Source organism: Microcebus murinus, chromosome 19 (genome assembly GCF_040939455.1).
Source record: "Microcebus murinus isolate Inina chromosome 19, M.murinus_Inina_mat1.0, whole genome shotgun sequence".
NCBI classification, from domain to species: Eukaryota; Metazoa; Chordata; class Mammalia; order Primates; family Cheirogaleidae; genus Microcebus; species Microcebus murinus.
The window spans coordinates 14,670,315-14,697,159 of NC_134122.1; the positions used below are offsets into that span (position 1 = coordinate 14,670,315).

At 46.8% G+C, this 26,845-nt stretch overlaps 1 protein-coding gene across 1 annotated transcript in view; it reads right to left on the reverse strand.

Annotated features, from left to right (window-relative positions):
• The window catches only part of BMERB1 (bMERB domain containing 1), a 107,135-nt gene that overhangs the window by 8,822 nt on the left and 71,468 nt on the right, over positions 1–26,845 (reverse strand). The window contains exon 3 of the mRNA XM_012790218.2: positions 2,437–2,510. Within this exon, the coding sequence (XP_012645672.1) occupies positions 2,437–2,510 (74 nt within the window). The remainder of the gene's footprint in view (positions 1–2,436; positions 2,511–26,845) is intronic.

The window sequence follows — 26,845 nt, forward strand, 5'->3', positions numbered from 1 at the left end:
CAGACCAGGAAACTCATAAAATTCATATTTACCCCATATGGAAATAGTGCTTTTTTTCTCTCTCCCTCACCCCAATTTATGTCTATCCTAGTTGGAAATACCCATTTCCAAAGTAATTTGGAAGTTTCTTTGCAGATGTAATTAATTAAGCTAAAATGAAGTCATACTCTTTAGGATGGGCCCTAAATCCAACCACTGATATTCTTTTAAGAAGAGAAGGGGACACAGAGACACATGCAGGGAAGAAGCCATGTGATGACAGAGGAGATAGGAGTAACGTACTACAAGCCAAGGAACACCAAGGATGGTGCAGAGCTACCAGAAGCTGAACGAGGCAAAGAAACGTTCTCCTCTGGAGCCTTAGGAAGGAGCGTGGTTCTGTTCACACCTTGATTTTGGAGGTCTGGCCTCCTGAGCTGTAAACGAATTGAATTCTGCTGTTTAAGCCAACCCAGTCTCTATTAATTTGTTGGGGCAGCTCTAGGGAACAATGACCTAGGGCTCCACAAGACTCCATCACCCTTCTAGTCAGTGCAAGTTTGTGCTCACATAAGCTTGAATGGGCTTCTATACCCTTCAACCAAACTATTCCTTGGAGGGCTATAAAATGAGACAGAAAGACAGGGCTGGTGGTTCCCAATCCCGGCTGTTCATCACAATCACGTGGGAAGCTTTTAAAAATGACCAATGCCAGAGCCTCACACCCATTCAATTACATCAGAATTTCTAGTGTGTGGTGTCTAGACTTTGGTACTTTTCCCCTATTCTTTTATTGTTTTGTGTTTGACATTTAACTTTTTTTGGTAACAGCTTTATTGCAATATGATTCACACACATGCAATTCCTCTGTTCCAAGAGTATTCAGAGTGGCGCAACCATGACTGCAATCCATTTCAGAATATCTTAATCACCCCAAAAAGAAACCCCATGCCCATTAGCTGTCACTCCCTTTCAACTAGGAGAGTCTAGCCACTCATTTATTCCCAAGGCCTGCACGGTGGCTGGCACCTAGTAAATGCTCATTAAAGAAACAGTACCCAGTTCTACCATCGTTTCACATGCTACCCTTACAACAAGACTGTGTTTGAACACGCCCACGCTTTGCATTTGTCATATGAGATATTCAAAACAACCATGAGAGGGTGGCATTATTGGCATGCCTCATTTTACAAACAAGGAATTTAAGGCTCAGAGAATTAAGTTGTTCAATGAAGGTCACCTAGCTGCTAAGGCTGGATTTGAACCCAGATCACTGTACCCTAAAATTAATAGTTCTTAGATAGGGTCAATGTTGCCTCCCCTCCCCCCAAACCCAGCCTTGAGGGACATTCAGCAACATCTGGAGGCATTTTTGGCTGGCACAATTGCAAGGGCAGGAGGAGGTTGTGCTGTCGGCCTGTAGTGGGTAGAGGCCAGGGATGCTGTTTAACATCCTACGAGGCACAACACAGAGCCCCCAACCCACACACAAAGTTATGGACCCCAAATGGCGATATTGACGTTTTGACAGCCGCAGTCGTCAACAGCGTCAGGGCTGGGAAACATTGCTCTCGTTATTCTGCACGCGTAGCTCGGTAACAGTTGTCACTTATGGGGACCCACTGTGTGCCTGGGCAGGAGGGAGTCATTCTGGGTTCCTCACTGCGTGCCCAGCGCCGAGCTCGGGGCTTGCTGTAGAGGAGACTCTTGGGACGCACCTCTTGAACTGAGAGAATGGCAAAGACATTCAAGTCAAGGACCATGGTGGCTGCTTCTCTGGCCTGGGTTGCTCCTTGCCAAGGCCGAGTTTCTTCAGCTAGAGCTGTGTTTATTTAGTTAATAAACCTTCCCTTAGCACCTGCCAAACCCTTGGGTCATGCCCTCGAGGGGCATGAAGTCTGGAGAGAGACATGCCCAAGGAGGGCACCTAACCCCACCTAGGTGGGCAGGGAAAAGGGCCAAATAAGTAATGTCACTAATAATCAGCAAATCTAGGTTGACTCCAGAGTTAGAGCATGTAACCACTATACTCTACTCGTTCCCAAACAGGATAAATAAGGGTAATAAGTGCTAATTATTTACTGGACTCTTTGGGCCAGAATTCATGCTAAGCACTTGCCTTGGATTGTCTCATTGAGCACGACAAAGACATTTATACCCAATGCATTAGGTGCTATCACTGTCACTACCACATTCACAAAGGAGGAGAAATTCGGTCTCAGAGAAGTAAAATGACTCGCCCAAGGTCAAGGAGGTGGCCAGAATTAGGACTTGAACCTGGGTCTGCCCAACTCGAAGTTGTATTTGAACCATGTGGCCAGAGGGTGCTGCATTTGCAAGAATGAGGCCACGCTGGAGAAGACAGCAACTCTGTCTTCCAGCCCCCAGGGGGACAGATGGGCCAGGCTGGGGGTCCCAGGCAGCTGCTTGACATGAAGTGAAGTCACAAACGGTTACCTGGGATGGCGACCAAGTTCTGCAGCTCTTGCTTCAAGTCCATGATGTCTTTGCAGAGCTGGATGTCATCCATCCTGGGGAAACAGGACACCACGCAATAGCAGGTTACACCAACAGAGCACTGCACCCTGAGCACCACCCCGGCTGAACAAAGAGCGCCTGTGAATGTGAGTTATCCCTTGTAAAGGCCACACGTGCTCACTGTAGACGTCTTCCCTCAAAAGGAGAAAGCCAAAACCACCCACTGTCTCACCACGTAGAAATGACTGATCACTGTTAATAACACCTTGATAAAGTTCCTTCCCATCTGCACATGCCTGGCTTTTGTTTGCGTATACAAGCGAGCTCACGCTGTAGGTTCAGTTATTTTTTTTATTGCTTATGTTAAAAAATTTTAAACATTACAGAAATCAAAACATAGAGACGATCTCTCCCTATCCTTTAGAGAGAACCACTGTCAACAGTTTGGTATGTATTCCTCTAAATTTAAAAAAAAATGCTTATATACTACTATATAAGACACCATTAATATTGTACAAAAATATTTTGTAATTTGCTTTTTTTTAAACTTTTTTTTAATATAGGGAGAGTGAGGAGGGAGGGGTTCAGCTTCCTGTTTTTTGCTTTGTTTTGTTTCTTGAGACAGAGTCTCACTCTGTTGCCCAGGCTAGAGAGTGCAGTGTGGCATCAGCCTAGCTCACAGCAACCCGCCTCCCAAGTAGCTGGGACTACAGGTGTGCACCACCACGCCCAGATAATTTTTCTACTTTTAGCAGAGATGGGGTCTCACTCTTGCTCAGGCTGGTCTTGAACTCTTAAGCTCAAGCCATCCTCCTACCTCGGCCTCCCAGAGTGCTAGGATTACAGGCACGAGCCAACATGCCCAGCTTTTTGTCAACTTAATAATCTATTTTGGGCATCTATCCATGTCAGCACATACAAATCTCCTCATTTTAAACAGCTGCATAATATTCCATTGTACTGATATATAGTAATTTATTTAACTATTCCTCTATTCATAGACATCTGGGTTGTTTCCTAATACATTTCTAGGATAAATTCCTAGAAAGGCAATTGCTGGGTCTAGTGACATCAACACTTAATATTTTAACAGGAATTTCCAAATTGCCCTCCAGAGAGATTGTGCACAATACTCCCACCACCAGTGTATGGGGGGTGCTCCCTTTTGTAAGCTCAGCAAGTGGGCTGCATATACAATTTTGCATTACTCACTATAGTTTTGTGTGTGTGCTATGAAAATTAACTCACCTTACTATAAACAATATTTGTAATGAGTGCCTGGATTTCACCAAGTAGATTTATCAGGGCCGTGTCATTATACCCTTACCTTGATGACTTAGGTGGGCTGTTCCGGTTGTCTGTGCTATTGTGGCCAGTGTAGGATGAACATTGATTCATACAAGGCTTTTTGCTCATTTGGGGAGAGGGGTTTAGATTCTCAGAAGTGGAACCAGTGAGTAGAAAGGGATTGTATGCCCACAGCTGTTGGGACATGTTTTCAAATCACTTCCCCATGTGGTGTGTCTGTGTGTGTGTTCACTCTACATGTCTTTATTGAGCATCTACTATGTTGGCCACTGTCCTCAGCTCTGGGGACGCAGCAAACAAGACCAAGCTGACAGGAAGCTGACACTGTGGCTGCAGAGACAGAAGAAAGACACACGTATGATACTTCAGGTGCCACGAAGAAGAGTGAAGCAGGTGAGTGGATGGAATGGGTTGGTTTGGACGCAATATCCTACTTTGCTCCTGATAGCTGTCCTTGGAAGAGACAGAGGAACGACACTAATATTCTCATTTTACCTACGAGGAGACAGGTAGAGGGGATGGGCTGAGCGCACGCAGCCAGCGGGGCAGGACCAGGACCAGAGATCGACCCTTCGGATCTGAGTCCACAGATCTTTCTGCCCCATCCCACAGCGTCTTCATCAACAGCCCAGTCTGCTGGCTCCTTTCAGCAGTGTCATCTGCAGACCAGCGTAGGGGACCCTGCTCCTTGCAGGTCATGAACTACCCATATTTACCAATCCAATCCCAGCACCCCAGCTTTCAGGAGAAGAGGCAGGGATGTCTCGCCTCAGCCTGCATCTCTTGTTGCCAAGCTCTTTGCAAGCCCTGCCCTGGCATGTCCTGGCAGGCGGCAGCTGCCTCGAATGCGCTTGGACTTGCCAGAGAGCACAGACTGTTCCCGTGGGTTTCTATAGGCGATCGTCCAACTGGAGGGACTCCGGAATCCTTTTCCACAGCTAATGCAGAGATAAGCCTACAGCCATGGTTCTCAGTGAGGGCCATTTTGGTCCCCAAGGACATGTGGCAATGCCTGGAGATGTATTTGATTATTTTTTAATACAACTGGGTGTCGCTGGGGGGCGGTTGATCCTGGTATCTAGTGGGCAGAGGCCAGGGGTGCTGCCAAACAGCACACAGAACAACCCCCACGACACAGAATAATCTGGTCCAAAACGTCAATCATGCTGAAGTGCAGAAATCCTGGATTATAACTACAGAGTTGACAGAGCTACCCTGTTGATAATTTTTGAGAGGTCAGAGAGGAAAAGATCGAGAGAGGAAAAAAAAAAAAAAAAGAGAGACAGAGATGGTGATTAGGAACCAGGGATTTTGTACCTAACAGCTCAGGCTCAAAGGGAGCTGCGAATCTACATTCTCCTACCTAACCAAATCAAAACGTCTTTCAGGGCACAAATGACTGATACTCATCTAAAGGATTAACTGAAACTGCGGCCCTCCATGCTGCAACCAGATGTTCAAACACTTTCCAACAAACAGCAGACACAACAAAGTCATTAAAAGGTTAGTTAACTTTAAAATTAACAAATAACTTTCATTTTTTTGAAATGATCAAGTACATAGTAGTTAGATTTCTACGAAATAAGATACATTTTTAAGTATATCTAATTGAAGTTTCTTGAATGTCACCATATTTGATTACCACTGAATTAATGTGCCCTTCCAACATGAAACAGTTCCCCACCTGAGTTAGGCAAAGGCTGGAAGGATGCCAGTCAGGAAATGCACATGCAAATGGGCTGCTGGGCTGGGCTAGGGGTTCTATGGATTGAGATGTGTCTGAAGACACCAGGGCACAGAGAGGCTTCTGCAGAGGCCCTGGTGACCCAAGACTCCCCAAAGGAGCCTCCAAGGAAAGGGGTGGCCCATGCAATGAAAGAAAAAAAAAAAACTTTAAAAATCACCCAGATACTACATGCTTATTGTAAGAACAAAAAATAAAAATACAGAGAAGCAAATGTGGGAACTAAAAATTCCTTTAAAATAATCATGGTAGTGGTTTTTTTGTTGTTGTTGTTGTTTTGAGACAGTCTCGCTTTGTTGTCCAGGCTAGAGTGAGTGCTGTGGCGTCAGCCTAGCTCACAGCAACCTCAAACTCCTGGGCTCAAGCAATCCTCCTGCCTCAGCCTCCCGAGTAGCTGGGACTACAGGCATGCGCCACCATGCCCGGCTAATTTTTTCTATATATGTATTAGTTGGCCAATTAATTTCTTTCTCTTTATAGTAGAGACGGGGGTCTCACTCTTGCTCAGGCTGGTTTCGAACTCCTGACCTCGAGCAATCCGCCCGCCTCGGCCTCCCAGAGTACTAGGATTACAGGCATGAGCCACCGTGCCTGGCCATGGTAGTGTTTTGAATGGAGTCTTCTATCTTTTTCCTATGCATCTGTACTTTGTAAAATAGGATCGTAATATTTCCTAATCAGTTTTTTTTTTTTACAGGGTTTATTCTCTTGTAGCAATAACATCTCAGTGCATCATTTTTCATGCCTGAGTAGAATTCTGTGCTGCATGGGAACCTTAATTGACTTAAGCAGCACCCTAGGGCTGGGCATTAGGTTGTTCTGGGTTTTTGCCGTTGTCAGCAAGGCTGTATTGCACATAATCATAGTTAAATCTTTATGTGTCCTTAAATGTCTCCTTAGCATAAAATCCTTACATGGAATTACCAAAGGGTTTAAATGTTTTCAAGGCCTTGACATATATTGCCAAATTGTCCCCAAGTTTCATCTTCCATCAGTTCATTGAACATTGTTGTTGGTTCCCTTTGGGGCCTTTCATTGCTGTCTCCTGAAACTGTCACAGAACTGGAAGCTCAGCAGAGGGTTCTCCTGCAGGCACGGAGAGAAATGAGGCTGGGAGATGCCTCCATTTACTCAAACTGTTTCTCCTCCCCCAGCCCAGAACCAGCCCCCTGGGTTAACATCTACTTAGTAAATAAGGCTGATATTAAAAGTCTGGTCTCCCTCCTCTTAAAGGATTACCAGACAGAACACAAGACATCCAGTAAAAATCTGAATACATCTGAATTTCAGATACACAACAAGTAATTTTTTAGTACACGTACGTTCCCAGCACTGCGTGAGACAGACTTATGTTAAAATGTTAAAATATTTGCCGTGCATCTGAAATGCAGATGCAACTGTGAGCTTTGCATTTTTATTTGCTAAAGCCGACAACCTATTCCTTTAGTGGCTTGCTGGATCCATTGAACATCAGCTTTATGTTCTCAAGGGGCCCTTGCAATCTGGTCAGCAGTATCTTTTTCATGGTTATTGAGTTTCCCTTGTATAGCTGGAAAACCATATATGTAACCAATGCCCTATTATTGAACATTCATATATTAATAGTTTGCTTTTTTTCTTTTTCCGTCTTCCTTTCTCTCCATGTCTCTCTCCTCTTTGGAGCTTAATCTTTGTTCCTATCCTTTTGTTTGTTTGTTTGTTTGTTTGTTTGTTTGAGACAAGGTCTTGCTCTGTTGCCTGGGCTATTCAATGCTGTGGCATCATCATAGCTCACTGCAACCTCAAACTCCTGAGCTCAAGCAATCCTCCTGCCTCAGCCTCCCGAGTAGCTGGGACTAGAGGTATGCCAGCTAATTTTTCTATTATTTTTTGTAGGAGACAGGGTCTCACTATATTGTTCAAGCTGATCTTAAACTCCTGGCCTTAAGCGATCCTCCTGCCTTGGCCTCCCAAAGTGCTAGGATTACAGGCACGAGCAGGATTATGCCTGGCCTGTTCGTATCTTTAATTCTTTCTGGGCCAGCTCAGCCAACAGCCTTAGGGTTAAGGTCAAGCACATCCAGGGCAGAGCCCCTCTCCCTTTCACAGCTTGCTGGACCATCCACAGGAAGGACTTACGTGTCTCTGCCTAGGCACCATCTTGGCAAGAGTCTGGAGGAACAAACAGAAACTAAGAAATGAAATCACACTTACTATGTCCTTCAGTGAAGCAAAGGATGTGTATAGGGACAGATGCTGTCACGGAAAGTGCCAGATTGCATTAGCAGGCACCTGCAGGAAATCTGCTGGCCGAGCTTATACGCTCCGGGCACAGCCCAGTCCCCCACTGGAGCCCAGAGAAGGAACCGGGCTCTGGCCCCTCCGGCAAAGCAGCAAGCAGGCAAGAGCCTTGGTAGCTGGCCTCGCTCCCGGTGCCTCTCAGAAGTGAAAATTAAGCCAGGAAGCCTGGCACACAGTAGGCTCTCAAGAACTATTTTCTGGATGAGGCAGTGAATTGAAAAGCAATATTCCCCTCTGTGGGTGTTGAATTTTTCATGCATGTAAGGTGAGAGCTCTTCCAGCTCTGGCAACTTCCTTAGTCTCTGAATACTTACTGCAGTTCTCTCTGAAGATGGGGGGTTTGCAAAACTTTTCTGCAAAGGGCCAGCTAGTGACTTGTCTTAGGCTATGCAGGCCATGTGTTCTCTGTCACCTCCGCCATTATAGTGACGAGCAGCCCCAGACAGCGCACAAATGAATGAACGTTACTCTGTTCCAACAAAACGTTATTTATAGACACTGAACTTTGAATTTCATATAATTTTCATATGTCAGGGAATGTTATTTTTCTTTCGATTTTTTTTCTAACCATTTAAAAATGAAAATATCCCATTCTTAGCTTGTGGGTTGTAGCAAAGCAGGCTGTGGGCCAGATTTGGACTGTGGGCTGTAGTGTGCCAACCCCAGCTAAAGATTCATGAGCAAACACATCTTCCAGGAATTCCTTGGAATGCCATGAACAGAAGGTTCAAAATGAGGATGCTCTTTCTCCTTGGTGTGTACATCCTGATCACCATGTCTTCCAAATTGGCTTGCATAGTCACATCACCATGCCATGTTCTCACTCTAGAACCTAAGATGGCTCCCACGTTAAGATTCTTCACAACCCAGACCCTTATGTCACTGACATGTCCAAAATTGGGCAGCACTGTCACCTACCCAGGGGCACCACACCCATTTGTAACATTAGTCTGAGCTGCCACCTCTCCCGAGGGCCAGTATCTCTCTTTGACCATCCAGGCTGTGCCTCTCCTGGAAGTGGCATTCCAATCTGAGAAACCTTCCTGCAGACTACTCTGATCTCTGTCTTCCCTGAACTTTGCTGACTCTACGGGACTTTCACATTCTCAGCTGAGAACACAGCTCTGAGATCAGACTGCCTGGGTTCAAGTTCCTGTCACTCGGTGACCTTGAGCAAGTTTCTTACACTGTGTGATGGGTAATAAGAATAGCCCTGACCTCACAGGGTGGCTGCAAGAATTCATTGAGATGATATTTGTAAAATGCTTAGCCTTGAGCCTGGCACTGATGATACAAAAGCATTCAATAGGCCTGGCGAGGTGGCTCACGCCTGTAATCCTAGCACTCTGGGAGGCCGAGGCGGGCGGATTGCTCGAGGTCAGGAGTTCAAAACCAGCCTGAGCAAGAGCGAGACCCTGTCTCTACTATAAATAGAAAGAAATTAATTGGCCAACTAATATATATAGGAAAAATTAGCCGGGCATAGTGGCATATGCCTGTAGTCCCAGCTACTCGGGAGGCTGAGGCAGCAGGATTGCTTGAGCCCAGGAGTTTGAGGTTGCTGTGAGCTAGGCTGACGCCATGGCACTCTAGCCTGGGCAACAAAGCAAGACCATGTCTCCAAAAAAAAAAAAAAAAAAAAAAGCATTCAATAAGTGCCAGCTGTTATATTTCTGTGTTGTTTGATGTTTCTGTTAGTGAGACCATATATATGTAATATTTGTGTAAATTAAAAAAAAAGATGATCGGTGCCCTTTTAGCTCTAAAACAAAACCAAGCAATATTTTCGGTAATTTTTTTCAGGTAAACTTTTAATTGACACATAAAATACAGAAAAGGGCACAAACCACAAGTGTGTAGCTTGATGAGTTTTCAGTGTTAGTAAATTCTGCTTTAAGAAGAATCAAAACTAAGACAGTCTAGAAAACCCTTGGAGAAGAGAAGAATGAACCTTGGTTGAGGAAGGTGACATTCTTTTGGGAAGAGAGTGTCACGTCTAGGAATGAGGGTCTGGTTACAACCAGGGGTGAGACGAGGGTGACAGGAGTGGAAGTTAACACTCAGACCATTAAATAAGCCACCAAGAGAGAACACAGGCAGCTTGGCCTTCCAGGGTGTATTGCAAGGGCGTCGCTTTCCTAGGTATGTCACCTGAGCCCGCCAGCCAGCACCTCTCTGGTCTCTGGGTCTCCAGCATGATGCTGAGAAGTGGCTGAACCCAAGGGCTCTCTGGAGACTTCTCAGCACTTATTCTCCTCAAGGGATAGCATTTAAGCTCATTAAGCCAGTGAAAGCTAAAAGAATGCACGTGCTCATCATCTCAGCACCACTCGGTTTGCAGAAATTGAAATAGTGCGTGATGGTGAGACTCATGCTTTGACACACGAGTGTTGGCTAAGATAGCCCAGGAGTGGCCACCAGCTGCCTCGGCCAAGCCACTCTCCTCCTTATGCAGGGCAGAGGGGTGGGTGGAGGTAGCTCTTCCTACGTACCTGCTCTGACTGTGCAAACCCCTGGGCTACCTGCTCCACACATGAGAAGCCTGTTTACTTTTCACATCACCTCAAGATGACGGTACTACTCCTTTTCAACAGTGAGGGCGCGGAGGCCAAGAGTTGCGAAGGAACTTGCAGCCAGTGAATGGTGGACCCAAGATCTGCAACCTGATCTCACTGGGTCTAAAGCAGGTTCTGTCCTCTCTGTGCTAGCAGAATGGAGCTCTAGGGCTCAAAAAACACCCCCTCATTTTACACATCAGGCAACAGAGGTCCACGGAGGAGAACGACTTGCCCAAGGGCACAGAGGAGGTTGGTGGTAGGGCTTGGACTCAGACCCAGGCTCCAAATCCCAGGCCAGCGTTCATCTCTAAGATCAGACGTGACTTCTTCTTCTCATGCACCCGAAGAAGTCCACGGCCTCCACGATTTATTTTAGAAAGGAGCCAATAAATACTATTTTTAAAAATCAGTCCTTGCCTCTGGCAATCTGCTTGTGCCTTCACAGCGTGGTCTCTGCTGGGTTTCCATTAGGCTGCCATTCAAGCTGCCAGATCCTGTCGTTTTCAAAGAAATCTTGTAAAAGTGGTAGCACTATTATTCTAGCAGGGCCTGATCACCTCTCCCGCCCAAAGCTGGTCAAATGACCCATTTTTCCCCATTGGCCCAGCATGAAAGGCCGAGATTTCAAGTCACACAGCTGGCTTCCTTTTCCCTCATGCCTTAATCGGTTCTTGGAGATGACATCTGTTTCTGGAATGAGCTGGCAACAGTGGAATATGATTTCCAGGGTCCAGCACTGCTTTAACTTTAGCGTGTTACCAAACTGACGATGCTGTGTTGCATTTGCACAAATATATGAACAGCTAACAATACTTACAACTTGTTGCAAAGTTTGTCACTTAAAATAGCAGCTTTAGCACAGAGATTTGAGAACATCTGGATCTGTGAATATTTTTTTTAATCTGTGCAGTAAACCATTCATGTATTTTTGTCATGGAAGTTGCACCGTCTGTACATACTCTCACTAAATGTACAAAATGCAGTTCAACTTCATGACATCTATCTTGAAAGTTGTTGAAGATATCTATTCCCTGTGTTCTGTTCACAAGAGCGCCCAAAGCGAAGAACTCTTCATAGCAAAGAAAATCTTCTGTTATGACCCAAATGAAGCATAAAACCTGTGCTGGTGGGGGAAAGGGGTGGCAGAGGCAATACATGTAACCCTAACAATGTCTGTACCCCCATAATATGATGAAATAAAAGGAGAAAAAAACCTCAAAAACCTGTGCCAAGTTGGTAGTACCAGTTGATTCATCCAAAGCAAATGAATAAGATACTATTTTTGTTTTGAAGTATTGCATTAAGTTGTTCTGTTAAGTTGAAGGCTAATTCATGCTACTGATCAGTTATGGTTCTCCTTGAAAGAGGCAGTTGTTTGTACTTTAATATCATCAGGGTCTAAGCATCCTACAGCTTCGACCATGCATTCTTTCCCAATTTCTACATCACTGAATGGCTTCCCTTTTTCCTGAGTATATAAACTACTTTATAAGCTGCTTCAGTGGCATTATTTCAGGTCTTCTTGCTGCTTGAAAGAATTATCTTTGCTTTTGCTTTTCATCTTTAATTTCTGCAATACAATCTTTTGTGCCTCTCCCTCTAATTTAAAATATTTATGGTCCTTATGAGTGCTATAATGCTGATGAGCACTGAATTTCTTTAATGTTGATATTGCAGTATCACAAAGCAAGCAAATCATCTTTAGCAGAAACAGGATAAGATTGCAATTTCCAATCCTCATTAAAAAAATCTGCTTTCTTCCTTCAGCGTTCTTCTGGTCTTCTTGGACGTGATGGGCTGTTAAGCAGACAAGAGTTAAAAGATACTGTCGAGCTGTGCAACTATCCACAGATTCCACTTCAAACAGAAACACAGTGCACCGCTGTCTAAAGCTGATAACACACTGGCATACTCGACCCCCATAAACTCTCGCCAACCAGCCTGGTGTGGTAGTGGCACCAGTCAGGCGGGGGAAGTTGAAACTAAACCATAAGCGTAGCAGCCGTCAATTTAGCCCTTATGGCTCATGAATGTTCTAACTGTGCCAGCCAATCTGGGAGGATTATTTCATTGAAACTTATTTTTATTCTTCAGTGTTTTAAATGTGTTCATTTACAAAAGAAAATAAAAATACAAAAGATGAACAAAAATGTATGAACAAAAATAAAAGGATTTGTTCTGTAAAATTTGGATTCGGTCTAAAGGCTGCACTTAAGGCTGCAGGTTCCCCACACCTGGGCTAACTCCTTCCCAAGCTCAGAACCTTTGTCTTAGACTAAATCCTATGCAGGCTTCCAGACAGCCCCAGCATCTTCTTCTGGAACCTTCCTGATGCTCTCAGCTGGATGAGAGCCTCTTCTTTCACACAGCCACAGCACCCTTGTTCTCCCCGCATAACCACCCAGGCACTTGTCTTTCTCCCTAAATAGATGGTGCCCCCTTTAAGGGACATGGCCTTTTCCTCCATGGTCCTAGCACCTCACCCCACACCTGACACAGCACAGCGAATCCGTGAGGAAGGCAGGCGGGCAGGAGAGCAGGCATGGAGGAGTACACACAGTCCTGCATTTTGCTGAAACCAGGCGTGAAGACTGCAAGTGCAGGTGGAAAATTTTCAAATCCCAGGATAGAGACACCACGAGGGCAATAGCGTCTATCAAAGGCAGTGAGTCAGCCCTGGAGAAATCCAATTAAGCATCTGTAGTTCAAGTGACACTGCTTTGCATTCTGCTATCAATACTGTTTCTATTCTGAGCTCCCTCAGCATCAGGGCCCCCCTGTGCCTGCCATCCTCTGTCACCTGCCGCGAGTTCCTTCTCCCAAGTCCATCCCCCCTCTCACGCTGATAACCAACAAAGCCGGCTTTCATCTGAGCATTTATCACAGGCCAGGAGCTGGGCCTCACACTGCCTCACTGAATCGTCACAATCTACAGGGCAGCTAGTCTCATTCTCCACTTTATAGAGGTTTCAGAGAGGTTAAGTAAATCATCCAAGATCACACAGCTGGCAAGATTTGAAAGAAGACAGTGTGACTCCAGAGCCCTGAAAACTGTCACTACAATAGACTGCCTACATATGCCACCCAGATATACCAGGCTGTCCCTCTCTGTCCCCATGTCCCTTTACCTTGTTGCATCCTTGCAGTCAGGAGCCTTTTCAAATGCTTTCAACCAGGGGCAGTTCCAAAGGGTGGGCTTTCCTGGGGAGAAATAGCGTCAGGCCCACCCCATGGTTTTCATTAGTGCTCAAAACCACTTCAACTTTTTAAAAGTGTTTTTGAAATGGGAAAGAGACATTTTCCCTAATTTTGTATAAAGTATAAGTAAAAAACTTGATAGAAACCCACGCAATTTTTACTGATGTGTCAAAACCATGGGCTTTATACCGCAAATGCAGCTGCAAAATAAATCCCCTGATCCCTCCTTGTGACCAGACTGCTGGCCCTAAGCCCCTCCTATTTAGGAATTCTACAGCTGTCACTCCTTTCAAAAAACATCTAAGGACTGAAGGAAAAAAATCTTAGACACACAATCTGCAGGTCCCTGGGAAGGCGCCCCTGCCCTCTTCCCAGGTGTTCCTGCTTAGCCAATGGAGGGGCCACTCTGACCACAGTCTCAGCCTAGCCCTGCTCCTGCCAGAGCACAGAGCATCCTTCTCTGTAGCCAGCAGCTATCTGCAATCACCACCCGATTCCCATTAGAGTCACAGCACCAGCAGAAGCAGATAAGCTTTTGATGATAAGTAAATTAATGTTTAAATCAACCTCATGTTTATTCAGCACTAGTAATTAGTGGCCTTCTGTGTACAGAAGCAGGACCCTGGGGCTTGGTGAGCCGAAAAGGAACAGCAAATATCCTCTGCTGGATGCCCAGAGCAGGGCAGGAAGGGCTGGAATTAGCAGCCTACTGGCAAATGTTTAACAACTGGCTGGGAGGAGGGGAGGGAGGTAGAAGCCCTAGTTGGTAGCATTTGCCAATTTCCATGGTGTAAACACTCCCACTACTACAGATTTCAAGCTACCCACAGTTTAACAACTGGCTCTCAAGATTGCTGAAAATTTAATATTACTGCTTGGCATCAACAAGTGGGCAAATTTAGGGGTGGCTCTTCAACATTCTTTAAAATATTTATCCAACATTTATTTAGAACAAAAGCTGAGCATTGTGTGAGGAAAAGATTGCCCACAGCAATGATGATGGTGATTTTAGGTATCATTTATTCAGAACTCACCATGTGCTTCATACTGTGCAAGTGCTTCACACGCGAAGTGCTTTACATGTACTAAGTGCTTTATACAGATTATCTGACTAATCCTTGTAACAACCCTTCTGTGTGATGGTCTCTTTTATAGATGAGGATCCTGCAGCTCAGAGAGGTTAAGTGGCCCAACTAGAATCACACAGCTAGTTAAAAGGTAGGGCTAGGATGCCAACCTGAGCAGTCTGACTCAGATGCCCACATTAAGAGAGCATGGAATCTCTCCTCTGTTGTTGCTAGCAATTTAGCTCTGGTATCAATTCACCATAACCCTCTTCAAAAAAACAAAACAAAAACAAAAAGCCTGCAGTTTGCAGGACTCACTTCACTAATAAGGCTGTTTAGAGACCATCTATTGTTATTCACACATGGTTTTGGGGTGGGGGTGGGGGTTGGTCTCCCTCCTCTAATGGACGAAAGTTGGAATTTCTGGTTGCTCAACATCCAAACCCTAGTTTTAGGAGAATCATTCATTTCATCACTTGTTATTAGAGAATTTAAACAAGGTAACAACCCTCTCCCTCTCAGGCTCAGCCAACCAGAAGCTAGTGTCCAAGACTTTGACCACTAAGCAGAAGAGACAGAGATGAAAGGACAGTGGGGGCTGGATTTGTGGTGTCCAGGAATGGCGACAATGGCATCCTGGCCAGATTGGTCCTATGGCCAGTCTTGGGGGCACTCTCCATCCTCACTCACTTCCAAGCCTGGCCCTTCAGCTCCGTTTCGTTTCTATGGGCCCCACCCCCACCCCACCCGCACTGATTGTCGCTGGCTAAATCCCATTTTTTTGGCTGAGTCAGGCAGAGTTGATTTCTGTCACTTGCAGCCATGAATCCTAAGCGAAATAAGCTTCTATCAGGGCTCCTGCCAACCACATCAAGTCCTCTCTCTAAGGGAAGTCTGATGGGTACAACTTTCTCCATCTTGCATCACTTTTGTGAGTCAATAGCATCGTCTATGGATTGGTACCTGGCTAGCTTGCCCCTAATTCAATTCTGGACAGAAGGTATCCGTAAGAGAGCGCTAGAGAGGACTTACAACAAGATTTAAGCTCGTGTTGGGTGCTTCGGGGGACAGTTTAAAGGGAGTGGGCATTTACTGTGGATTGGATGTTGTCAGGAAGTGGGGGTAATTCTCTGATAGCGTGTCTTCCTGCTCCTTCCTAAAAAGTGAGAAGAACAGAGCGAGGCTGCGACTGTGCTGGATAAAGCAGCAGCAGTCACCCCTACGAGCCACGATACAGGGATGTTTGGTGATTCTGTTTGTGGTTTGGGTCTCTATTTGCTTTCGGGCATGCTTGCGGAGTCATCCTGCTTTTGTCTTGATCTATCACGGTCTCAGAAGGGCCTTGTCTGATGTTGGCGACAGGCAAAATTGTGTTCATGCTCAACAGGAGAACACTTCAGCCAAGCGAGCTCCCGGCTGCCAGGCACTGCTTTTCTGCTTCTCAGGGTGGAAGAAGTAATTTACATACTTCCTCTCTCCCCGAAAGTAATCATGAAATCCTGGACTATAGGGACCAACCAGTCCTTCCTGTTTTTTGTCTTCCCTGCAGCGCCAGCAGGGTGCCTTGCATACAGAATGTGCTCTCTGAATGCCTAGAGAACTCAATTATGGGAGCAGAGAACTCTCTGGGACTTGGCATTGTTAATATGATCAGGCTAAAGTGTATTTTCAAAATTTGAAAATGTGACTCGTGCATATATGGAATACACACTTGTCAAACATTTATTTAACCCATTAATGAGAGAACCAGTAAGATGGTAAAAAGTTTATTCCATGAAGATTTAAGGAACTGATGTCACAAGCTTTTTTTAAAAATGAGAATCTTAGAATAAGATTGCTAACTTAGATACAAATCTGGTTATAGGGCAACAAAACCATCACCTTTAGGGTTATCTTTTGTACTGGACAGAAATCTACCAAGTTAATGTGTAATTTCATCACATTAGTGCTCTAATCAAATAGTAAATAACAAAGTCAAGTACCTTCTCCCAGATAATTAATAATCCACGGGCAGGTCTTTAAGCAATGCCCCCGTATGACATGGATGGGACATTCGTGTCCCACTCTTCTTTCCTTCTTTCCAATTTGTAGTTAATTTTTATTTAAACAACGAAACAAAGACTCTTTTGCAGCTTCTGAGGAACATATTCCACTGAAATGTTTTCAGCACCCACTTCCCCATGCGGCAGCATACTGGCTAACATTTGTCAAGCAGTTCTACGGTTAGGTACAGTAATAGCTTCTTTACGTATCTTTTTTTTTTTTTTTTAAACAGAGTTTCCCTCTGTTGCCTGGCTAGAGTGCCATGGCATCAGCCTAGCTCACAGCAACCTCAAACTCCTGGGCTCAAGCAATCCTACTGCCTCAGCCTCCCAAGTATCTCGGACTACAGGCGTGCACCACCATGCTCGGCTAATTTTTTTTCTATATATTTTTAGTTGGCCAATTAATTTCTTTCTATTTATAGTAGAGATGGGTCTCGCTCTTGCTCAGGCTGGTTTCGAACTGGTTACCTTGAGCAATCCGCCCGCCTCAGCCACCCAGAGTGCTAGGATTACAGGCATGAGCGACCACACCTGGCCCATAATAGCTTCTTTAGTATCTTATCTCATTTACTCCTCATGAAAACACCCCTATGAGGCAATTCATTCTGAGGAAAACAGGTGTGGCTCAATAAAATGTATATCTGGTCTTTATCCCTGATTCCTGGCACAGGACTCCTAAATGCCCTGGAATTACCTGAGTAATAGGAGCGTCTTTTGTCATCCACAGCAGTCCCCTTTGTACCACACCTGAGCCAGTGCTAAGGAGCCGACTCAGGGTGGGGCCCCTAGATAGACAGCTCCAGGGTGGGGCTGGTCACCAGAAAGCCCACACCTGTGATGGGGGGGGTGACTTTCAGCCCCACCCGCCAGCCTCCCAGAAAGGGAGCAGGACTGGCGGTGAGTTCTGAAAGCTCTTGAACCTTGAGATTCAGGGAGCTCCTGGGTTGATGGGACAGTGAGGTGGCACAGAAGCACCCCACTCTGAATCCTGCCCCCTGTGTCTCTTCCATTTGGCTGTTCCTGAGTTATATCCTTTCTAACAGACCAGTAAACATAAGTAAAGTGCTTTCCTGAGTTCTGGGAGTCATTCTAGCAAAATATCAAACCTTAGGGGTGGTTGTGGCAACACTCGAATTTGTAGGCGGCCGGGCAGAAGCAGGGGGTGATCCCAGACTTGCAACTGGCATCTGACATGGGGACAGTCTTGTGGGACGGAGCCCTCTGACTCCAGGTGGATAGTGTCAGAACCAGACTGAATTGTCTGGACACCCAGTTGGTGCCCAAGAATCAGAGAAGTTGTATAGAAACACGACATGTATTCGGTGTCAGAACAAAAAACACATTTGGCATCAGAAAACACCACACAAACAAATTACAGAGAAGTTCAGTTATTGGCCCAAGATCACACAGCTGGTAAACATCTCCGCTGGGAAAGAGACCCTGACACAGGCAAAATCCGTGACCTTGACCACTGTAGGTGCTGACTCTTGCTGCGTTTGATCCCCTCACACCACCCATAAGGCATGATATCCACTGCGCAGCTTTTAGGTAAGGACAGCTTGGCTTAGGGGGCTAAGTCAGTGTTTCCTAAACATCAGTCGCTTGCACTTTACCATGGCAACAGTTGCCATGTCTCAAGCCCTCTCTACTATTGTTTACTTAATACTTTTCTTTACGTTGATTCACTTTTTTATAGCACCATAAACGGAAAGCCGATATTCTCCCGAAAAGACATGACAATAAATTATTAATTAATGTTTTCCCAAATACTATCCCATATCACGCCTGTGCGTATCCCACTTTGGGAAAAAAAACGGGACCAACTGAGTCACATAAAGTCAAACAGTTGAGACCTCAACCCAGGCTCCTGTCTGCAAGTCCAAGGCTCTTTCGGCTGCAACACGAAGCCCTTGCCCACACTGTGTTTCTGGTTAACGATAGTGCAGCGAGCTGAGAGAAGCTAGAAATTTCTCAACTTGGCTCAAAATGTGACCAAAGAGATAAGCCAAACAGTGATGGCAGACAACAGATGGCGAGAGGGATCACTCCTCCACAAGTTAATGATGCCCTGGGCAAGGCTCCCTGAATTTAATCACCAATCAATTCCTGGACTGAAGCAGACCCACTCTGATTGTTCTAGGATCAGATGGAATTGTCCTCTGGAATAGCTCAAGGTCAGTTCTGATGGGCCCAAGAAGCAGCGTGTGTACTTGAAGACATGGAAAAGCAGTGAATAATCACCATTCAAGGGGGAAGGGGGGCGCAGAGTTCCAAGCTAAGAGCCTTTTAACGCACCACCTCTGTCTGGGGGAACCTCCTTGCAAGTCAAAATGTCAGTTTATTTGGGCATTTTCTAAAGCGTCGCTTTCAAAGTGAAATTTAGATTTTATTATATAAATCAGAAGTTTCTGTCTTGGGTCAAACGATAGCTTCAAAACTCCTTCATAGGTTGCAGACTTTCCCAAGAACTCTAACGGCTAATACATGGGAGGTCCTTACTAAGCACTGGGCTCTAACAGTTCTTTCTACAAGTTATTTCATTGAATCCTCACTCCTCCAACTCTAGGAGATGTGAACTGTGATTGCACCCATTTTACAGAAGAGGAGTGAGGCTTAAAGTTAGTACAGTCAGTGGTCCGGCTGGGATTAAATATCTGCACCACTTGGCTCCAGAATCCACCTTTATCATCATCACACTCTAATTCTAAAACCTTTCTGCGGTTCTGTGAAGAAGCTTAGGAATTCCGTATCTCATTCTCTTGGCCTGCTCACTTGATTTCTTTAAAAAACGAAAATAAAAGGAGATTGCATGCTGGTTTTTAGAGATCGAAACCAGGCAATGGCGCGAACGGAAAGCAATTGTTGCTGAATGCTGACACATTCCACTTTGGGTTATAAGCTGCTGGAAAGCTTATCATTGTCATTTTCTTGATAAATAAAGCACCAAGTTCAATCAAAGGTGTAATCAATGGATTTCAATAATGGACTTGAGGATGAGGACAACAGATGGCATCAGAGTTTTCATACGCCACGGGAGACCACAAACACACGTTTCATTCTCATTCTGATTATGATATTTAGCTGCTGGAGAGAGAGGAACCCACCGCCGTGCCAAGGAGTCAAACTGATGTAGCACAGATGTGTTTTCTGTCTGAGGCCAATTTTAATCAAGAAAAATTGCAGAAGGGAACTTAGGAAGGTGAGTGCTCTGTAAGCAGCTGACAGACACCAGGGTTCTTCTGTGTCAGCCGGGGAAGAGGCGAGGGGGTGTCCGGGCAGTAGGAGGTGAGACGCTTTTACAATTCTCGATGCTCAGGCCACACCTTGGACCAGTTAGATGAGACTCTGGGAGTAAGACCAGCCTCCAGCAGTTTCTTTAAAGCTCTCAGCCTGCTGTCAAGGCTGAGAACCGGAAGTCTGGGGAAACTTAGACTGGCATGGGACAGACACGTTTTGGCGTGCCTCCAGCCTCTGGCTGCTTCGGTAAAGCCTGTCACCACGTGGCAGTCAGGGCTTGTTTAGGGAAGCAGAGTCAACTGTGAGCTACGGGGCAAGGGATGGGTGACAGGAATTAGACCGTCCTCACCGTCAAGGGGCTGGGCAGGGGAGGGGAGGGGAGGGGAGGACCAGCAGAGTCACCCGCCAGGCAATCTGAGAGTCAGGCACATCAGTGGCAAGAAGGGGGCTGCAGGGGGGGAGCCATGGAGGGGGTCTCTGGGGGGCTGTTGCCTGGTCTGCCAGGTGTCTAGAGCAGGTGGATATGGCGCAGGTCATCTGGGCCAGGGGTCAGGACGACAAGCTAAAGGGGACACAGAGGAAAGTGAGGACGAGCTGGAACCTCCACAGCTCCTCTGATGACCTCCACGTCTAACCACAACGGCTTTCAAAGGGTCAACACTGCTGCTTCCTTTCCGCCTTTCAAAATCTCCCACATGGTCCTCTTTGGGCTTCCTTTAACATGGGACCATGCAGGGAAAGGGGATCTGGGAAATAAAGTTTTTGGCATCGCTAAGTTTTCAACAGAATATTCCAGCACAGACTAGAAGGAACAGAAATCCACTCCAGCTCGCTTGGTAAAAGTGCAGTTTAGTAAAGGCGTAAGCAAGTGGAGGGAAGCACCATCATCTTGGGGAGGGAACAGCCTTTGCCTGGAATTGTATCTTGACAGACACCTGTCAAGTCACCTGTTCGTGGCAGCCTGAGCATGAATCTGCTGCGACTAAGACAGGAGAGGAGGCCAGCTCACCTGGGACGGGGGCAGTTGAGGTCAAGGAGAAAACCAGGCAGGCGGTAAGACTGGGCCATGTGTGTGTGAAATGCCAAGAAAAGGGAGCCCATCCCCCTGCCTCGTGGCATAGGGTGATGAAAAAGACCTTATCAATCAGCAAAGTCACACAGAGTTCTTGTTCTCCTGGTTATGGCCATACTGATACCCCAGTACGCTTTATTGGAACACTGACTTTCTTTTTTCCAATTAAAAAAACTGAGATCTCTGCAGGGCTGGGGCTGGGGCTATCCTCTCAGGGAGGGCGGCTGGCCAGGAGGCAAGCGATGGCGATGGTCTCTAAGCTGTTCTGCTGCGAAGAGCTCCTGAGACCCCGTCTGTGATCCTTAGCTTTGCTGCTCCTCAAAGGACTGTGGGAGTAGGACAGGGCATCGTTTTGTTTCATTGTTATGGAAACAAGCAAAGCATCTGAGTTTCCTATCTAGATGGGTGGATGTACAGGACCCAAGAAACCAAGCCTAGGAGCAGAGAAGACTTGAGAATGGAGCCCCCTGGAGGTATACAGACCTTGTAAGGGTGGGTTTTGGATTTCCCCAGGCTGTGGCAACACAGGGTGGGAGGTATTTCTCCAAGGGTCTGGAGAGTGGACATCCAGGATGTAATAAGATGCAACATCTTATGGACAGGCTTAGTTCAGCTGGGCTGCTTGGAGACTGAAACAGAATGTCATGGCTGAGTTCATTCTGTGCATTCAAGGGACACAGTCTCCCTTGTTTGCTACTCTTGAAGCAGCCACTCTGTCCTCCTGTTTCCCCCCAAGCACCGGCATTCCCTGCTTACCCACAGACCTTGGTTGGCCAACCTCCCATCACCTAACTGGCCCAGTCTTTCTGCATCCCAGGACAGGGACTCAGATTGGCCCGGACTGAGCCAACCTAAACCAATCAGAGAGGAGCAGGGAGAGGCCCAGAGTTCTGGGCTGGGGCTGGGGCTGGTTCTCTGCGGAGAGGCAGTAGCCAGGAGGTGATGATGGCACTGGGCAAACACAGCAGAGTGGCTAAGAGCCTGGGATCTGCAGCCAGGCTGCCAGAACTAGAATCCCAACCCTCCTAATTCCTAGCTGGGTGATATTGGGTGCATCTCTTAACTTCCTGAAACTCAGTTTCCTCATTTATCAAATGTGGCTCTTAGTACGATCTGCCCCATCCACTGCTATGAAGATGAAATAAGGTAATCTGCATAAAAACATTGGCTGGTATCTTACTTGAAGGCACATGTGGGAGGAGGCTCAGGCCAGCACTATCTGATTCAATTCAGACCATCAAGTGATTGGAACAAGCCCTTCTCAATCTGTGCTGCCACTTGAATCAGCAATGTTCCAGAAACAAGCACAGAGAATGGAAAAATCCTTAATCTCCAGGCCATCATACACACAGTTTATTGATATCCATCTCCCCCCCTCTCTGTTTTGTAAGATGCTTCTTTCTTGGAAGCTTTCAAAAAATGTTGAGAATGCAGCACATGATGAGCATGCACCACACAGAGTGTTTCCTTCTGCCATCCCCAGCCTTGTGGGGCCACCACTGACTGTCACTGTTGCTGCCACACTGGGAGTCCAGCTCTGGGCTTAGCCCTTAAATGAATTGCTGTGGTCATTTAATGTAGCAGACTGAATAATGGCCACCAGAGATATCCATGTCCCAGTGAACCTGTGACTCTGTTACCACATCTGGCAAAAGGAATTTTGCAGATGAGATTAAGTTAAGGACCTTGACAAGGGGAGATTAGCCTGGGTTAACCTGGTGGGCCCTAAATGTCATCACAAGTGTCCTTTTAAAAGGGAGGCAGAGGCAGATGTGACATAGAAAAGGTGAAAGGACGACTTCAGCCGAGAGAGCTCTGAAGACAAGGCCCTGCTGCAGGCCTCGGAGGAGAAAGGGGCCACGAGCCAAGGAATGCAGGTCCGGGAGCCGGGAAGAATGAGGAAAAGGATTCTGCCCGAGAGCCTCCGGAAGCAGCATGGCCCTGGGCAATGCCTCGATTTTGGCCCAGTGAAAGCAGTTTCAGAATTCTGGCCTCCAGAACTATTAACAGAAGAGAATAAGAGTGAGTTGTTTCAAGACCAAGTTTACAGTCATTTGTCACAGCAGCCGCAGGAAAGCAACCCCCTTAGTGAAGTCTCTGCACTGCAAGCTGCAGTTTCACTCTGTCCACTCCTACGGACTGGACCCAGTGTCTACGCTGACCATCCGGAGCCAGGCAGCTCTCTCTACCAGACCTGCCAAATCTAAGGGAGCCCTTGAAATTGGTGTGGCGCTGAGAGAAGCAGGAAAGTGAGCCCTCGCTCCTTTGTTCAATAAATCTGCACTGAGCACCTACTCTGAGTGTGGCCACGTGCTGGGTGCTGCCAACACTGTTGGGAGTGAAAACAGTCACACTCTGCCCTCACCAAGGCCAGTGTCCTGTAGGAGAGACAGACACTGAACACATACTCACACCAATGAACACTGATTTACAAATGGAGGAAAAGGAACACAGTGACGTGGACTCGGAAGCACTGGGAAGGCGTCCCTCCGGAAGTGGCCTTGGATCTGAGCCCTGCAGGGAGGGGGAGACTTAGCCAGGTGCCTTAGTTCATTTGGGGATAGAACAAATGCCTTACACTAAGTGGCTTATAAACACCAAACACTTATTTCTCATAGCAATGGAGGTTGGTAAGTCCAAGATCAAGACGTCGACAGATTTGGTGGCTGGTGAGGACCCGTTCCTCATAAGATGGTGATTTCTAGCTGTGACCTCATTTGGTGGAAGGAGAAACAAGCTCCCTTGAGCCTCTTTCACAAGGGCACGAATCCCACCCATGAGGCTCTGCCCTCACAACCTGTTGTTGCCCATTCATTTTTCATGGCTACATAGTATTCCATGATACAACTAGACCACAGCTGATTTGTCCTTTCTACTGCTGATAATCATATGAGTTGCTTCCAGTCTTTGGTGTTATCAACAGGGCAGTTATGAACATTCTGGAACATGCCTCCTAATGCTCATGTGTGAAGTTTCTCTAGAGCAGTAATACTCAACAGAACTTTCTACAACAACAGAAATGTTCTATAAAAATAGGATCTATAAAAATATATAGAAAACCTATAAGAATTTTATAGGTTCTATAAAAATATAATAAATAAGCCAAGAGGTCCCAAGATCTACCATCGGCAGTCTGGAGACCCAGGACAGCTGATGGCGTAAGTTCCAGTCCAAAGGCTGGAAAAGACCAATGTCTGCGCTCAGGAAGTCAGGCAGGAGGAGCTGCCTCTTACTCAGCCGTTTTGGTCTATTCAGGCCTTCAGCCGACTGGGTGCAGCCCCTGCTGCCCCCCCCAGCACCCCAGGGAGGGCCATCTGCTCGGTCTACCAATATGAATGTCAATCTTACCCAGAAACAACCCCCCCCCCAGACACACACCCAGGATCGTGTCTGATCAAATGTCTGGGCTCCCTGTGGCCCAGTCAAGTTGACACATAAAATGAACCATCCCAAGGTGATCTCCCTCCTAACCCACCAGGGCCCAGGTGGTTCAGAGGAGATGCTCAGAGCCAACAGAATGAAATACATTTATGGTAAGGCAGCCAGAGCTCTGTTCTGATTGCAAAAGACAACGTGGAGCAGCAGCGGCTTGTCAAGTGGGGACATTCCTTTCACCATCCAATCAGCCTAGATCCTCACCCTCAACCCCCTGCCCCAGTGCATTTAGAAATTCAGCAGGTAAAGGAGGGTCCTTCCATTCAGAGGCCTAGCCTAGAACATTCTCCATCCTCTCTCTGTTTCCTCTTCCTTCCTCCCCCTCCCTCCTCCTCAAATGCTTGTATATTTTGTCCAAGACAAATTGCTTTTTAGACTTTCTGCAATTAAGGGCATCTCTTCCCACCTGATACGTACGGTGGCTCCGGCAACAGTGACCTGTTCTTAGGAGATGCTATTTAAAACACAGGGTGCAACTGGCGTGACGCAGAACTCCGAATGTGGCTGAGATGTGTCAAGTTACACAAACGCACATGCTTCATTTTGCCCTTGGCTGGAAGCTCTGCTTTACAGCCTTCGGAATTATCAGCTCATTAACAGGAGGGAAAATGCAGGTTTATAAAAACATTTTTTTTTTAATAATAACACAATCTAGGCCCCAGGGTAGAGCTGCGGTTGGTGGTTGGGAGCCACACTCAGAGAATCAGCCCATCCATCCCAAGAGGCCCTCAAGGAGGCCACTCTAAGCCCTGGCTGCTCTCTGAGAGAGGAATGTTCTCTGGGAGCTCTCTGGAGATGACTGAGCAGCCCCGGTCTGCTCTCCCTCAAAGCGCAATGCTAACAATGAAATGAGGGAAGGGAATTTTGATTTGTTTACTACCTAGGAGGGGCCACCCACTTTGATACGTGCCATCTCTTTTTGGCCTTTGCTAGAGCGTTGCCAGGTAGTAATCACTGTCCCCATTGTACAGATGGGGAAACTGAGGCTGAAAGAGGGCAAAATATTTGCTCTAGGACACACAGTTGGTAAGAAGCAAGACTTGGATCCAAAACCGTTTGAGGGACCCCATAGCTTGAAGGTTGAGACCATGGACTCGGGCCCCCCAATGCCTGGGTTCTATCATTGTCTACTTTTTAATGAAAGCTGTGCAACCATAAATGAGTGACTTCCCCTCTTTGTGCCTCAGTTTCCTCATCTATAAAATGGGCGGGGTGCAATATTATCTGCCTATATGGTCGTGGTGAGGATTAAATGAATCAACACATCCATACACTACCACCCAGCACAGCAAGAATTTAAAAAGCTGCTGTCTACAATTCACCCTGTTTTGAATCCCTGTGAGGTTCCTAAGCCCTAACCTCTTCACTACACCTGATATTTCTTAATAAAATGAAGTTACTGGAGTTTAAGCCCAGGGTCTGGACCTACTGAAACACCAGGGCTGTGCTCCTGAAATGTGTCCTTCGTATGCCCGCCTCCCCTGCCTGCTGCGGTTCTCTCTGGCGGATTAAAACCGCCTTTGCCCAGAGCACACTGAGTGACAGGGCACACCACCCTGTTTATGAAAATCCAGCAAGCGGGTGTGCAAGAAAGATAACCACCCCCACCCCTGCTTGGAGGCTGAAGATACTAATTCTCTGGAACCCAGATAAACAGCAGGTGCAGGACAGAACACAAGGCGCAGAAAAGCTGGGGCAGCAGCCAGGGCTGCCAGAGGAGTGATTAAAAGCTCATGAAGTGATTCGGGGCCGGAATGCAGGGCAAAGAAATGAGCCTGGGCTTGGTGACACCGTCCGAGAGCCCCTGCCTGCAGTAGGACAGGATGGGATGGCAGGGAGGGAAAAAAGCAAGCTTCTGGCATTTTCTCCCAGATGTCTGCCGCCTACTCCAGAGGCGGTTTTACGACGCTGAGGGGCCAAACCTCAAGAGAGAGAGGTCTCTCAACGCCACTTTGCAGGTTGGAAGCCAGAGGAGGCACGACGAGGAACATCCGGAGTGGGGCGCGCCTGCCGGCTGGAGGGCTACTCACAGCTTACTCGTCTGTGAACCAGAGTCAGGGCAGGCAGGTGTGCGGGGCAGCTCCTGGTTTGTCCTTCCGTTAGCAAGCACTTGACATGGGTTATGTGACCATGTGTGCAGGGCTTAGCCCGAGCCCAGGCCCACGGTGAGGGCTTGACGAATGTCAACTGTTGCGGTCCTTGCGAATCCTACAGGAACAGGGCTCGGCAGCGGAGTCCCAGCAGGTCGACTTCACAGATCTTGATGGTGTAAGTCGGAGCTCACCATTTTAGGCTCCAGGATAAACCGTGTGTGTCCAGAGAAAGGGCACAGAAAAGCCCACGGCCCGACTCCAGAGAACTGGTCCAGTGTCCACCACACTCTACTCAGGATGGTGGGGCGAGACAGACCCTGACGTGAGACTGAAGGCATCCAGCCAGGAGTC